This window comes from Salvelinus alpinus, chromosome 10 (genome assembly GCF_045679555.1).
Source record: "Salvelinus alpinus chromosome 10, SLU_Salpinus.1, whole genome shotgun sequence".
Taxonomy (NCBI): Eukaryota; Metazoa; Chordata; class Actinopteri; order Salmoniformes; family Salmonidae; genus Salvelinus; species Salvelinus alpinus.
In genome coordinates this window covers 29,208,454-29,224,678 of record NC_092095.1, presented here as the reverse complement: position 1 = coordinate 29,224,678, position 16,225 = coordinate 29,208,454, and the positions used below count along the sequence as shown (strand labels likewise).

The 16,225-nt window shown below is 42.7% G+C and overlaps 1 protein-coding gene across 1 annotated transcript in view; it reads left to right on the top strand.

The window, feature by feature from the left end:
- apbb1ip (amyloid beta (A4) precursor protein-binding, family B, member 1 interacting protein) overlaps positions 1–8,848 on the top strand; it is a 30,722-nt gene extending 21,874 nt beyond the window's left edge. Inside the window, exons 7-13 of the mRNA XM_071331158.1 lie at positions 1,990–2,111; positions 2,916–2,990; positions 3,248–3,391; positions 4,001–4,111; positions 7,021–7,119; positions 7,241–7,373; positions 7,568–8,848. Of these exons, the coding sequence (XP_071187259.1) occupies positions 1,990–2,111; positions 2,916–2,990; positions 3,248–3,391; positions 4,001–4,111; positions 7,021–7,119; positions 7,241–7,373; positions 7,568–8,274 (1,391 nt within the window). The 3' untranslated portion in view covers positions 8,275–8,848. The remainder of the gene's footprint in view (positions 1–1,989; positions 2,112–2,915; positions 2,991–3,247; positions 3,392–4,000; positions 4,112–7,020; positions 7,120–7,240; positions 7,374–7,567) is intronic.
- Positions 8,849–16,225: the final 7,377 nt, after the last annotated feature.

Sequence of the window (16,225 nt, the reverse complement as noted above, 5' to 3'; positions counted from 1 at the left end):
GCAAGCAAAACTAAATGCATGCTCTTCAACCGATCGCTGCCCACACCTACCCACCCGTCCTGCGTCACTACTCTGGACGGTTCTGACTTAGAATATGTGGACAACTACAAATACCTAGTTGTCTGGTTAGACTGTAAACTCTCCTTCCAGTCTCACATTAAGCATCTCCAATCCAAAATTAAATCTAGAATCAGCTTCCTATTTGGCAACAAAGCATCCTTCACGCATGCTGCCAAACATACCATAGTAAAACTGACTATCCTACTAATCCTTGACTTTGGCGATGTCATTTACAAAATAGCCTCCAACACTCTACTCAGCAAAATGGATGCAGTCTATCACAGTGCCATCCGTTTTGTCACCAAAGCCCCATATACTACCCGCGACTGCGACCTGTATGCTCTCATTGGCTGGCCCTCGCTTCATATCCGTCGCCAAACCCACTGGCTCCAGGTCATCTAAAAGTTGTTGCTAGGTAAAGCCCCGTCTTATCTCAGCTCACTGGTCACCATAGCAGCACCCACCCGCAGCACGCGCTCCAGCAGGTATAGTTCCTTCCAGTTCTCTGCTGCCAATGACTGGAACGAACTGCAAAAATCACTGAAGCTGGAGACTCATGTCTCCCTCACTAGCTTTAAGCACCAGCTGTCAGAGCAGCTCACAGATCACTGCACTTGTACATAGCCAATCTGTAAAGAGCCCATCCAACTACCTCATCACCATATTGTTATTTATTTGATTTATTTTGCTCCTTTGCACCCCAGTACCGCTACTTGCACACTCATCTTCTGCACATCTATCACCCCAGTGTTTAATTTGCCATACTGTAATAATTTTGCCACTATGGCCTATTTAATGCCTCACCCCCCTTATCCTACCTCATTTGCACACACTGTATATAGACTTTCTCTATTGTATTATTGACTGTATGTTTGTTTATTCCATGTGTAACTCTGTGTTGTTTGTGTCGCACTGCTTTGCTTTATCTTGGCCAGGTCGCAGTTGTGAATGAGAACTTGTTCTCAACTAGCCTACCTGGTTAAATAAAGGTGAAACATAAATAAAAAATAATACTTTCATTTCCGTGAGACATCCATGTGTTCACCATACACAGCATCCTGCACCGCAACATACCATGCAGATACAGTAATGTAGTTCAATGGGATTTGAACTCGTAACCACTCCCTATAGGACTCCTTTAGGGGCAAAGTCTCACGCCCTCACCAGCCATTTAATGGCAGTAATAGGCCTGGCCACAGACTACAGCCCTGGAAGCTATTGGCTAATGCTTAAAGCCTGTCTCTGTTTTAATTAGTACTAGTAGCCTGTCATTGAGACACATGGTGAAACTACAGTGAAACGCCCAGACATGATGATGAAACACCAGAGTGTGGGTGGGCAACGTGGTGGGAAGAAGCAGAAAGTTCTCTTAATAGTACTCTTAATGTGTTGTAATGCCACTTTAAATCTGTAAGCAAATGAGTGACTTGCCTTTTATTGGGTCCATTTTAAGCGCAATACCATTCTGCGTAGAACTGTAAATGGAGAATTGTATGTTAGTGAAATCTACCTCAAACCATGTGTGTCCATGTGCATTGGTCTCGTAAACTATATTTGGTGATATGCTAGAATTGTTTAGAAAAATAACAGTACCTTACAAAACTAAATTAATGTATGCAGTGAAGTGTGTACATTTTCATAGCTGTGTTTGACATTTTATCAGGGTTAGGGTCACCATTATATTCTGCAGCATATTTTTCTGTGAAAAAAAGGCGTTGCAATAATGATATTATATTGACCATACTATCAATAATCTCATTCAACATAAGTAAATGTAAAAAGGATTACATGTTGGTAGGCCAAAGGCTCCATCTTATCATTATTTGACTGACCCCTGATAGATTATTTTCCAAGGACTAACATAATAGCACATTATAATAGATGAATAACAGATTATTGTGTGAGCTCCGTGTGCCTTTGTATTGACAGAAAGGGGTTTTGAAGATCACGAGAACCTAGTAGACCCACTGTCTACATGGACAAGGGACAGTGAAAACAAAGTTATCTTCCAAGAGAGACCAGACAAATATGAAGTCTTCAAAAACCCTCAGGTGAGTTTTTCACATAGATTTTTCAAACTGCAATCCCTTTCTAAGTGTATCATTTGTGCTGAGTGAACATAGAACAAACACACACCCTGCATAGTTATCATCAGAAATGCCTGTTCCAGAAGAAGAATTGAAAAAGGTTTTGCCGACTGCCCTGATTTCAAATAAAGTGAGGTGGTCTGGTCATGATATCCCGACAGCTCAAAACTCAGCAGACCATTTTTCTTGGCCTCTCTGTTTTTGCAAATCAATCTCTCCATTATTTCAACTCTGGTTACTTTCAAATGTTTGCTCAATCATGAGATATCCTTTCAAAACAGACAGACCCCTTTATGTCATCTTCACGTTAATGCATCAAACAAAATGTCCGCCAGTGAAAGACATGGCAATTTAATTATGTTGAAACAATGTTTATTGTTCCAACAGAGCCCTTTGTAATGTATTAATGTGTTTTGGCTGTTGGCAGCGAGAGGCTGTCGTATCATATGCAGGCCTGAAGTGTATGGAAAAATGTGTGAGAGATTGTCTCATTTCTAAAATGCTACATTGTGCATTCTTACAATTATTAAGTGCTTTCATTCTTCCGTGGAAACATGATTACCGTGTAAATCCTTGTGAATATAAGAAAATATAATTTGACTTAAATCCCTGTTGAATAGCATGGCTACTATTGCTCTCCAAACTCTTCACATCAGTTAAGATAAAGGTTGAAGTACCATGCGTGATTTTTGTTGTTGTTGTAAAATGTATATGACCCTTTGACTTATTTTAACAGGCATGGTAACGCTAATATTTTTCTCACGATAGAACTTTTATCTGTGGAAGAAGGACAAGAAAACTATCAAAGACATGAAAGACAGAGACAAGGACTTACTCGTGGAGGTAAACAACACAAACACCACCACGTAGACTAGACCATTGAAAAGATGTGAGACTTCATGTTGAGTGACAGTTTCCAATGATGTGGAAACTGTGCTTCTACACCTGCATTGCTTGCTGTTTGGGGTTTTAGGCTGGGTTTCTGTACAGCACTTCGAGATATTAGCTGATGTACGAAGGGCTATATAAAATAAACTTGATTTGATTTGATGTGACCTTTCTGTGACTTCTTGCTCCCTTCCTGCCTCCTCCCCACACAGGAGAACTTCTGTGGGACCTCCATCATCGTGCCTGACTTAGAGGGGGTGCTCTATCTCAGGGAGGATGGCAAGAAGTCGTGGAAACAGCGTCTCTTCCTGCTGCGGGCCTCTGGAATTTATTATGTACCCAAAGGGAAGAGCAAGGTCAGCAGATCAAAGTTCAGAGGTCAAAAAGGGACATCTTGGGCTACAACCCAGATAAAGAAAACACATCCACTGAATATATGGCCCAGTCAGCCTCAGTTTAGTGTGAACAGAACACTGTACACTCCCAGCTAACCCAACATACATACACAGTTCAGTTGCTATGTGATCAAAAGTAACCCTTTTCCCCGCAACAACAAAAAAAAGGTAAGAGAAGAATAGAAGTGTGAAAATCTCAATGTCAACTGAGACCTTCATGAAATGGCTGGGAGGGTCTTTACTCTTGGGCTACAAAGTTATAGTGCTGAATACTTTTTGCCATATCAACCCTTCCCTTCAAGCCGCTCTAAAAATACAACTGCAGTATTTGCACCTCACTGGCTACATATATTCACTTACATCTTTCATCTTGTGGCAACAGTTATTCATACACACGCCATTCATACATGACATCCTTAAATTGTAGGTGCTACTGAAAGGCTACAGTGGCTACTGGCTCTTGTTGCAAGGCATTGATTAAGTGGTCACATTATTTGAAGTTGGGCTTTAGTGTTCGAACACAATACTGTCATTCAAGATTCAAGTTTGACTACCTTTTTTCCCCCACAGACATCTCGTGACCTGGTGTGTTTCGTCCAGTTCGACAATGTAAATGTGTACTATGGCAAAGAGTTCAAAAACAAATACAAGGCCCCAACAGATTTCTGTTTTGTTCTGAAGGTGAGTGAACAGTTGAAAGCACTTTTTTGGAAGGACGACCCCATTTTAGTCTCACAGCTTAGTACAAGGTAGATAAAGAGAGAAACTACGAGTGCTTCTCTTCCCCAATATTATCTTCAATTGCTACGTACATTTATTGACTTTTAAATGAATTATATATACCCATTGATTCTTTTTTTTTTTTTTTTTTTTTTTTTAAATTTTATCCCCTTTTCTCCCCAATTTTTCGTGGTATCCAATCGCTAGTAATTACTATCTTGTCTCATCGCTACAACTCCCGTACGGGCTCGGGAGAGACGAAGGTCGAAAGTCATGCGTCCTCCGAAGCACAACCCAACCTAGCCGCACTGCTTCTTAACACAGCGCGCCTCCAACCCGGAAGCCAGCCGCACCAATGTGTCGGAGGAAACACCGTGCACCCGCCCCCTCGGTTAGCGCGCACTGCGCCCGGCCCGCCACAGGAGTCGCTGGAGCGCGATGAGACAAGGATATCCCTACCGGCCAAACCCTCCCTAACCCGGACGACGCTAAGCCAATTGTGCGTCGCCCCACGGACCTCCCGGTCGCGGCCGGCTGCGACAGAGCCTGGGCGCGAACCCAGACTCTGGTGGCGCAGCATAGCACTGCGATGCAGTGCTCTAGACCACTGCGCCACCCGGGAGGCCCACACCCATTGATTCTTGACCGATGCCTCATTAGCTTCGTTCAACTGTCGTACCCCATCAGAACCCAAAATATAAGCTTGTTTAACTCCTCTGTTTGTAAACATTGTAATTCTAAACAAACACTGTATAGTCTCAAAACATGGTTAAGACTATAATTTTGGTATCAATGGTCAGTCCTTGCATCCATAGCTCTGTCTATGGATTTGAGAGTGGTTACATTTTCTCCAGCCCCATCCCACAGCTTTTCACTATTAACAGTAGCTGGGTGTCCTCTTTGTTATTGTTTGAACTGCAGATTGCTCCTTTAAACCGGGCTTAACTCTTCCACTATGAGCTACTGTAATAGTCTAAATATTGAATATTGAGCTTAATATTGAGCTTTATTTGGAAAGGTATCTCATATGCTGCAAGTGTAAGTACTATGCATGTACATATTAAATAAGCATACAGTGAGGGTTTTGTTTATTATATTTGTAAATAACTCGGGTATACTGTTGTCGCTCTACAGACTGGTACTGTGGTCAACCCAACAGCTGCCTCGCTGGAAGTGAGAACTTCAATATATAGTAACAGTTCATTATTTTCAGGAAGTGAAAAGTCCCCCCTTTTTACAGGCCATTTAATTTACAAGTGAGTTAGATAAAATTAATGGCATGAGGAACACTGTAAACGTCGCCAAAAATGGTTATTTGGTTTGTAACACATTAGTCATAGTAGAGTATTTGTCTTGGTGAAAACCCTTTACTTGCAGGCAATATAGTGGGCTCTCTTCAGTTGGCTCGGTTTCACATTGTATCTTTCAATAAGATCCGCACTTCTTCTCAGAACACGAGTTCCTCACTGATTTGAGAAAAAAAACGAGAATTGGATGGGTTGGTGGTTATAGTCTTTTAAGGATCTGAAACTGTTCTTTCTTTTCTTCCCTCCTTTTGGAAACACTTGAATCAGCAACAAACATTACTCTCTAGGTCTAGGAGGTGTTGGGAACCAAAGCCAAAGAGCTTAGAGAGGCAAGGAGACAGAATTACATTTCACTGAGAGATATCCCCCCAAGGCCAGAGGGTTGAAGTGAGGCTGAAGGAAGATGATCTCAGTCAATGCAGCAGGCAGGTTGGAACCCTGGGCAAGTTTAGCAAAGGTCTCTAATATCTAGCTCTGCATTGGGTCATCAATGCTCATACTGCATCACTGAAGGAGTGACATGGAGCTAGGCGCTGAAGGAGTGACATGGAGCTAGGCATTTGGACTCAGATGTTACAGAGAGCAATAGTAATGGCATCTTTTTGTAGGCACTAGTGGAGACTAACTCCACCATGGCTCATTGGCCAAAGCTTATGTGGAACTGAATGGGGTTTTTGTAGGGTTTTTTGATAAATGCTGAAAATAAGGTCTGTGGTAAACACAGGAACCAAAGGTAGAAAATGCTAACTAATTTTCCTTTTTTGGGACTACAAGCTGGACAGTTCTATTATCTTACTATAGAGTGACACAACCACTGTTAACTGGGTTCAACACGCCAATGTTTCAATCACAGTATATTACCCAGACAGTAGTGGTTACATCTGCCCAGTGGTGAGCTTAACAACACTGAGGCCAAAATAAAGACCAAAACAAAATGCACTGGCCCACAATTTTAAACAGACTGTGACCCCTAGTGGCACTACCAGGCACATTCTGCTTCATAGTGGAAAACACTGAATCATACCAATCAGTGTGTGGTAATGGCCCTACAGCAAAGTCAAGACATTTTCTCTCAGATAGACAATGATCTCATACAAACTGCTGTGTTTGAACAACGGCCAGGGGAGAAAGTATGACTCGGTTCCCTCCTTTAACACCCTCTGTGATGGATGCAGTGCCATAACTCTATGAGCCGGGTGGACATCTCAGTGTTGGATGCCTCCCATGTTATTTGGGAGGCACGTGAGTGCTGACTGTCTTTTCAGTGACGCATTCAATATGGAGGAGGAGTTCACTATCTCCAATCTCACCGCTGTCATCAGTCTGTAACCTTTAATTCTGCTAACGTGGATATCTGAGATTTTTATGCAATCTACATTAGAGGACTTTAGAGATCATATGGCTGGAATCACCCCCCCCCTTCCAAAAAAAAACAACCATTGGAAGCTCATACAGAGTAGTGATACAAATAACCCGCGTATGGAGGTGACGCAATCGTTTTGTCTCACTGATTCGCTACCCTAAAGATGTGTCCTTTCTCTCCATCCCCATCCCTAACTTCAGCACCCCCAGATCCAGAAAGAGTCTCAGTATATTAAGTATCTGTGCTGTGATGACGCCTGGACCATGAATCTCTGGGTGACGGGGATACGCATCGCAAAGGTGAACGCAGACAGCTCAACAGCCTGTATATCTAAGGCATAAACATAAACGGTGACGTGTTAGGCAGACAGGGTTTGGCGGTCTTGCGTGTATTGTAACGGTTGGTGTTTGTCCCTCTCAGTATGGGAAGTCTCTGTACGAAAACTACAAAACTTCGATGAAGAAGGCTGCAGTCACCACTGCATGGACCAACCGCACCGCCGCTACCGCAGCTACAACGTCCATTCCGTCAACACCTTCCCCTACCACGAAAGGTTAGTAAACACCCTTTCCGCTGGTAGAGATTAGCTGTGAGCAAAAAGATTATCAACGGATAGATCATCGTTGTTTTACTATACTGGGTGTACAAAGTCAAGAACCCTTCAAATCAAATTTGAATGAATGACTGTATTGATAAGATGAAAAATCTTATTTATTGCTGGTCTGTTTCTCTCTGCTCTTCTCCCAGCCAAAGCTTCTGGTCAGGCCAATGGACATGCTCCCCAGCCCCCTGCAGAACCTGTGGCCAAGGTTGGCAATGCACCGCCTCCACCACCACCCCTGTTACCTACACAGATCCTACCCCCGCCACCCCCTGACCCAGTGCTGCCCCCACTACCACCGCCCCTGGCTACCAAGAGAAGCCCACCAGCAACCTCTGTCTCACGACAACTGCCCAGCCTGCCCACCCTGCCCACCAGCTTCCCTCCATCACCGACATCCATGGCCAACCTCCCTCCACCACCTCCATCTCTCTCCCAGGACGACAGCTCTGAGTCACCTCCAGACTTCCTCCCTCCCCCACCTCCAACTCTTGGATTCGGTCCAGGTGCCGGCTCGTTACCCCCTCCACCTCCAGTCAGCTTACCACCACCACCACCACCGGACCCAGGTTTTCCTCTACCACCTCCACCACCTGATCCTGCCTTCTGCCCTGTGACCAACAGGGGTTCCTTACCAGCGCCTCCGCCTCGCCAGTCCTATATAGGGGCTGGAGCACCCCCGCCTCCACCTCCGCCCCCACCTGCCTCGGCAGGGTTACAATCGACCCCGTCGGTGAGGAGAACAGGCCCCCCTCCACCCAAGAGGACTACACCACCGCTAGCAGCGCCCGGGGGCGGGGACTTCATGTCAGAACTAGCCAAGGCTATGGCTAAGAAACGTGGCAATCAGTAAACAGGGGATTGGTGCACACACTCAACCCTTACATTCAGGAATATCAACCACCGGTGACAGTAGTTGAAACAGACTTTTAAAGCAAAGAGTATTACAGATCTGATGTAAGAACAGCAACTACTTTATGTTTACTGAACTGTAAGTGATAAATTAGTTGGGAAGTTATTTGTTTGTGAATCGGAGAGGCTTTTACATCAAAGAGATTTATTAGACTACTGTGTAAAGTGCAAGATTGAAAAATATTCATGTTAGTCACCAACTGAGGGGCAGAAGGAGGCTCAAGGTTAGAGAAGCCGGCCAGTAAGTGTTTTGCTGGTTCGAATCCGTTGGCCGACAAGGAAAATCTGGCGGGAGTCGGCGACCAGTTGGAGTTGATCTTGACAAAGTTTGTTGCAGTTGATCCAATGACTTTATGTACTGTACATACTGTAACTAGTTCTGCATTTCGGTGGAGGCTGATGTTTAAATAATGTATAAATACATATTTCTCAATAAGATCATTTTACTCCGAGAACAGACATGTTTCCAATCTTCTCTTGTCTGAATAAATATATTATACAGTACTGCAAATTAATATTCTGTCCTCATTTCTTGAAACCTAACATCCGTATAGATTGTGTGGGTAACAAAACCTACTCTAAGAGACTTTCTTTGAACGATTGGAGGGAATGATCAACTTTGTTTCCTTTTTAAAAAAGGAGAGTGCACCTGAGATAATGTTCTCTAGGCTAGAGAGTATTACTGTTCTTGTGTTTCAATGTCTGTTGGAGACGAGAGAGACCCGATGACGTTTTGTTTTCTAAAGCACGAAAGGATAAATTAGCTCATTGCACGTTTCTGTGTTCAAAAGGACATTTAATTTAATTCTTTAAACATTTATTACGACACCACACATTTATTGCGACATCGCAGTGTTTCCAAAACAGCTTCTGATTGTTCCCTTTCCTTTCTCATCTTGAATTACATGAGGTCAGCAAACAGCGTTACGTTCATGGTCATCCAACAGTTGCGTGAACATGTATACGTGCAAGTACTGAACTAACTGTATAGTTGCAGATTAATTCCACCATGATGGCTATGTAGATGTGAACTGCAGTCAAAAGATGCTGAACAATGTTGAAACTGGTGCTGAAGAGATTTTTTGTGATCCTGAATACACCTAACATATTATGTTATGATGAGTCCCGTCATATTGAGGCAGAGGCGTCACTCAGGAGGAACAGCTGACCTTTAACCCCTGGGCCCACCATTGGGGTTGTGCTGCATACCCCACCTCGGGAGAATGGACAACAGGAAAAGGAGGACCGAGCACGGCCCCATTCTCATCGATGAGGCTGTAATGGAGCAGGTTGAGAGCTTCAAGTTCCTTGGTGTCCACATCAACAACAAACTATCGTGGCCCAAACACACCAAGACAGTCGTGAAGAGGGCACGACAAAGCCTATTCCCCCTCAGGAGACTGAAAAGATTTGGATGGGTCCTCAGATCCTCAAAAAGTTCTACATCTACACCAACAAGAGCATCCTGACCGGTTGCATCACTGCTTGGTATGGCAACTGCTCCGCCTCCGACTGCAAGGCACTACAGAGGGTAGTGCGTACAGCCCAGTACATCACTGGGGCCAAGCTTTCTGCCATCCAGGACCTCTATACCAGGCGGTGTCAGAGGAAAGCCCTAAGAATTGTCAAAGACTCTAGTCAACCTAGTCATAGAATGTTCTCTCTGCCACCGCATGGCAAGCGGTACCGGAGCGCCAAGTCTAGGTCCAAAAAGCTTCTAAATATCTTCTACCCCCAAGCTATAAGACTCCCGAATAGCTAATCAAATGGCTACCTAGATTATTTACATTGCCACCACCCCTATTTTACGCTGCTGCTATTCTGTTTATTATCTATGCATAGTCACTTTAACTCTACCTACATGTACATATTACCTCAATTACCTCGACTAACCTTTGCCCCCACACATTGACTCATTGTACCGGTACCCCCTGTATATAGCCTCACTACTGTTATTTTACTGCTGCTCTTTAATTATTATTATTATTTAAAAAAATACTTATCTATTTTTTACTGAACACTCATTTTTATTAAAACTGCATTGTTGATTAAGGGCTTGGAAGTAAGCATTTCACTGTAAGGTCTACACCTGTTGTATTCGGCGCATGTGACAAATACAATTTGATTTGATTCAGAAGACTGGAGCTTGATATCTATACTATACTATACTAATCATTGCTTACTATTCATCCTGAGTTGATTATCTTCAACAAAATCATCTCGCTGCCTAAGGCATTAAAAACAATCAAAGAATCAATCATCTAACACCATAGCAGAATGAATCTGTGAGATGTAATAATGTCATGTTAACTAGATAACCTGTGCATGAAAATGGGATACAGTGTGCAGTTGGAGTCACCAAAATACAGCATTGACTAACTATAATCCGAAACCCAACCAAAACAAACTGCAAATTTTTTTACGTTGTATTTCACCTTTATTTAACCAGGTAGGCCAGTTGAGAACAAGTTCTCATTTACAACTGCGACCTGGCCAAGATAAAGCAAAGCAGTGTGACACAAACAACAACACAGAGTTACACATGGAATAAACAAACGTACAGTCAATAACACAATAGAAAAGTATATATACAGTGTGTGCAAATGAGGTAAGATTAGGAACATAAGGCAATAAATAGGCCGAAGTGGCGAAGTCCACCTGTTATGGCTCTGCTTTTGTTTCAGACAGAGGGATTTGTACAGCGTACCTTTCTCACTGCCTGTAATTATTATTATCTTAACATGATGCATCTCTGGCAGTGAGCTACCCCGAAGGAGCAGAGCTCGACGTCAGGACTAATGTATTGCTCTATTGTAATCTTTTTCGAATAAATTGTTAAACGAATATGTGCCGTTTCCTGTCTGAACTATAGTTTCTATGATGTGTTGGATTCTTTTATCATATTCTCCTGTTGTTCCCCAGAAGAGCGTGGGAAAACATGTTTGTATGGCGGCTTGTCAGCATGTGCCCATGCTGTACAACTTTCCTTACAGTAACTGAGTGTGTGTTGGGGTGAAGGTAACAGAAAGAGATATCCTCCAGCTGACAGTGTGCAATTAGCACAACCTCCTTCTCTCAGTCTACCTACTTTCTCTCTCTCTCTCTCTTTCTCTCTCTCCCTCTCTTCTCCTCTAAGTGGACACGCTTATCCCCTTGCAGCGTTTATTTGCCTTTTGAAGGTGTTGGTCCCAAAAGTAGGAGAAATGTAGGATACATTTAGCTGCTGTATCGCCAGGAGGAGTGAGGGGGAAAAAAGTGAGATTCAGCAACATACACACGTACAAAACCTCTTTCCTTTATCTTACCTTACCATCTGCTGCTGACATACTCAAACGCAGTCTACTCAACCCACACACTAAAACAAAGTCTCATATATACTGAAACAAAGTCTATATTTTACTGTCAGTATTTGCTTGGCAGAGGTTTTCATTGTAGCCAATGAAACAGATTGACTTTGAAACTGTGCTGTACGGCATCTCTATTCTCTTTCCTGTATCTTACCGTCTTCGGTTGACACTCAAACACAGTCGACTAAAGTCTCAGTGGGTTACCCTCCTACTCAAACAGGCCACTCAAAGCAGTCTGCAATTACTCAATTGCAGTCACAGAAGTTTTATCGTCTACATTCCACGCATATAAACCACATGACATAACGACAATAATACCTTAGGCATGTCCTAATACCCTACTAGAATTGCAACTGAAAACACAACCTGTCTTAAATAAGCGACAGTGTGGGGTCTTGGCTTGGGTCCATCCTCTGGGTATGAAAAAGAACTGCACACAAACACAAGCCTCATCCTCAGATAGACTACTTTTTGCCTACCTGGCCTGTACTAATCAATGGGTTACAGTGGCATGTACTGACTGGTATTCAAGAGAAGTGCATCTTAAAAGTATTAGATGTGCCTTTTAGTTCATACCACTAGGGGGTGGTATCCTCCTTTATACTGAAAACCACCACATTCATCAATTAAGCAACCCATAAGGAGGAGGGTGAATTTACCCCTAGAGTGAATCTCAATTGTATTTCTTTGATTCCTCACGTCCTATCTCCTCCCCTCCTTCTCAACCATACTGGAGGAGAAGGTCCAAAACCCCTACCCTCTGACCTTCCAATACGTTTTGAGAAGAAGGCGAGGAGAGAGGATGAAAGAAATCGAGGAAGGATGAATTGAGAGAGAGCCAAGGAGTAGGGTGAACATGCCCCTAGGTCAGTTTGGTATTTTCTCCCCTCATTGTTTAGGTAAAGATTTGGGGAGGCTAAACTGATCCTAGATCAGTGCCTGTGGGTAGCGGAGACACCTTCATGTTCTCTCATTAGCACATCATAATATAGCGTGCATTCCAAATAGCACCCTATTCTCTATGAATTCAGTACTTTGACCAGGGCCCATAAGGTGCCATTTGGGACGCATTATAGATTATGTAGATGATATACATTTTTGGTGAATCAGCAGGACTAGACCACAGGAGGTTGGTCGCACCTTAATTGGGGAGGACGGGCTCGTGGTAATGGCGGGAGCGGAATCTGTGGAATGGTATCAAATACATCAAACACATGATTTGATGCCATTCCATTTGCGCCGTTCCAGCGATTATTGTGAGCCGTTCTCCCATCGGCAGCCTCCACTGGACTAGACAGAATCTGTGGGGAATGTTGTTTAATCAATAACGTCACAGTTAGTCTGTCTGCATATCTAATCAATAAGTAATACAACTGCAACTGTTTATGTTTTATATCAGAGTTTGGTTTGATTTCTGACCATATTTGTGTTGTAAACCCTGCGTGTGTGCGTATATGACATGTCGGTATACGTGTGTTTGTGTGTGTGTGCATGTGTGTGTGTTTGTTTGCGTGTGTGCGTGCGTGCCTGTGTGTGTGTGCATGTGTTTGTGAAGGTCAGCCACAACTTTAGTCTCTGCTGGCATGGGACAGCTGCTATACAGAGTGCTTAACCAATGGCAACGCCAGAGATCACAAAGATGCCAAATTCCTGGGCTGTGATTGGCAATGTCTAGTGATTATAACCAAAGCCCCTGGTGTCCATCTTTAGGGGCCAGCAGAGCCCTGTTAACACTAACAGTAGAGGAGTCAGGCCAAGACCCCAAACTGATGCTTATTTAAACAAATCTAAATATAATTTATATTTGAGATTTTTCAAAGTAGCCACCCTTTGCCTTGATGACAGCTTTGCACGCTCTTGGCATTCTCTCAACCAGCTTCATGAGGAATGCTTTCCCAACAGTCTTGAAGGACTTCCCACATATGCAGAGCACTGGTTGGCTGCTTTTGCTTCACTCTGCGGTCCAACTCATCCCAAACCATCTCAATTGGATTGAGGTCGGGTGATTGTGGAGGCCAGGTCATCTGACGCAGCACTCCATCATTCTCATTGGTCAAATAGCCCTTACACAGCCTGGCGGTGTGTTTTGGGTCATTGTCCTGCTGGGTAAAAATTATAGTCCCACTAAAGAATTATAGTCCTCCATGCTTTACAGTGGGAAATACACATGCGGAGATCATCCGTTCACCCACACCGCGTCTCACAAAGACACGACGAATGGAACCGAAAATCTCAAATTTGGACTCATCAGACCAAAGGACAGATTTTCACCAGTCTAATGTCCATTGCTCGTGTTTCTTGGCCTAAGCAAGTCTCTTCTTCTTATTGGTGTTCTTTAGTAGTGGTTTCTTTGCAGCAATTCGACAATGAAGGCCTGATTCACGCAGTCTCCTCTGAACAGTTGATGTTGAAATGTGTCTGTTACTTGGACTCTGTGAAGCATTTATTTGGGCTGAAATCTGAGGTGCAGTTAACTCTAATGAACTTATCCTCTGCAGCAGAGGTAACTCTGGGTCTTCCGTTTCATCATAGCGCTTCATGGTTTTTTGACTGCACCTTTCATGAAATGTTCCTCGTTGACTGACCTTCATGTCTTAAAGTAATGATGGATTATCGTTTCTCTTTGCTTATTTGAGCTGTTCTTGCCGTAATATGGACTTGGTCTTTTACCAAATAGGGCTATCTCCTGTATACCACCCCTACCTTGTCACAACACAACTGATTGGCTCAAATGTATTCAGAAGGAAAGAAATCCCACAAATGAACTTTTAACAAGGCTGTAACGGCAGCCTTCCCTCTCTTCACTAGAAGAGGGGGTGAAACAGGGATCGGACCAACACGCAGCGTAGCCAGTGCTCAACATATTTAATATAACAAACTGTGAACACTTACAACACTACAAAACAACAAAATGTGGCAAACCGAAACAGCCCTATCTGGTGCAGACAAAACACAGAGACAGGAAACAACCACCCACAAAATCCCAACACAAAACACGCCACCTATATATGATTCTCAATCAGGGACAACGATTGACAGCTGCCTCTGATTGAGAACCATATTAGGCTGAACACAGAAACAGACAAACTAGACACACAACATAGAATTCCCACCCAGCTCACGTCCTGACCAACACTAAACAAGCAAAACACACAAGAACTATGGTCAGAACGTGACAAAGGCACACCTGTTAATTGAAATGCATTCCAGGTGACTACCTTATGAAGCTGGTTAAGAGGATGCCAAGAGTGTACAAAGCTGTCATCAAAGCAAAGGGTGGCTACTTTGAAGACTCTCAAATATAAAATATATTTTGATTTGTTTAACACTTTTTTGGTTACTACATGATTCTATATGTGTTATTTCATAGTTGTGATGTCTTCACTATTATTCTACAAAGTAGAAAATAGGAAAAATAATAAAAATAGGAAAAACCCTTCAATGAGTAGGTGTGTCCAATCTTTTGACTGGTACTGTACCTAAGCTATCATTATTATTGTCATTATGTGATAAATATGTGTGGAATGTAGAATATAAAACCACTTGTTTCAGTAATACAGAGAGGTTGGAATAATCTGTTTAAACTTAGATATCCAACGGGGAACAGAATAGAGACTTAAAACCCATCTAGCAGGACAACAATGTCTCATTAGTAGTTTTATATACTGTCAATAGATTTTAAGTGATGCTGTTTTATTGGATACAAAAAACTCTACAAAGCAAATAATAACAATCAAGACAAACATATAGACAATTATAGTAGAGTTGAAAAGGGGAATAATGTCTTCTCAAGTCATTTAAACAATACATTTTTGGATGAAAACATTGTTTTGGACAATGCCCTCATTGGCTTACATGGGTTTCAAACTAGGGCTTGTACGAGGCTGGTCAGACTACCTGCTATGCAACTGACGTTGTCCTACATCATATTTCCGGGTACTGTCTCCTAATCTTTTGAATTGGCTTGACGAGAATATAATACAATCTCTGAAAATGCAGTAATTTAAGATATATTTACAGTTACGTATATTTGTGCTTATGGATGAATTTACTTCTGCCAGATTCTTTTTATTACGTTTTTGCGCTGAAGACCGTTGCGCTACATTTTTGCCTATTGAAGACCATTGAAAACGTCTGTAAAAGTAACTTTAGCATATAGCGATGACAGTTGCTATCCAACGTAGTGCTGTGATAAATTGACCTAAATTCTGGGCTGTGGTTTAGCGAAGGGTCAATTGAAGATGGCTCATGCTACATAGGTCCATACTGGAAGCAGAGTTTGACGAAAATCACAGAAATTGGGAACGCGCCAATCTTTCCCCATTGAAAGCAGTTCAAAGAAGCCTGAATTCAAGCATTAAAGACACACAAATTAAAACATTTTGTTTGCATTATAACCGGATTATAGCTCCTGTCCAAATGTCTTGAATGATATATATTAACGTCACAGTCACCAGTCAACTCCTTAGATCTGTGTTTATTGTTGTGAATTGTTAGATATTACTGCACTGCTGGAGCTAGGAACACCACTAGTATTTACAAGAG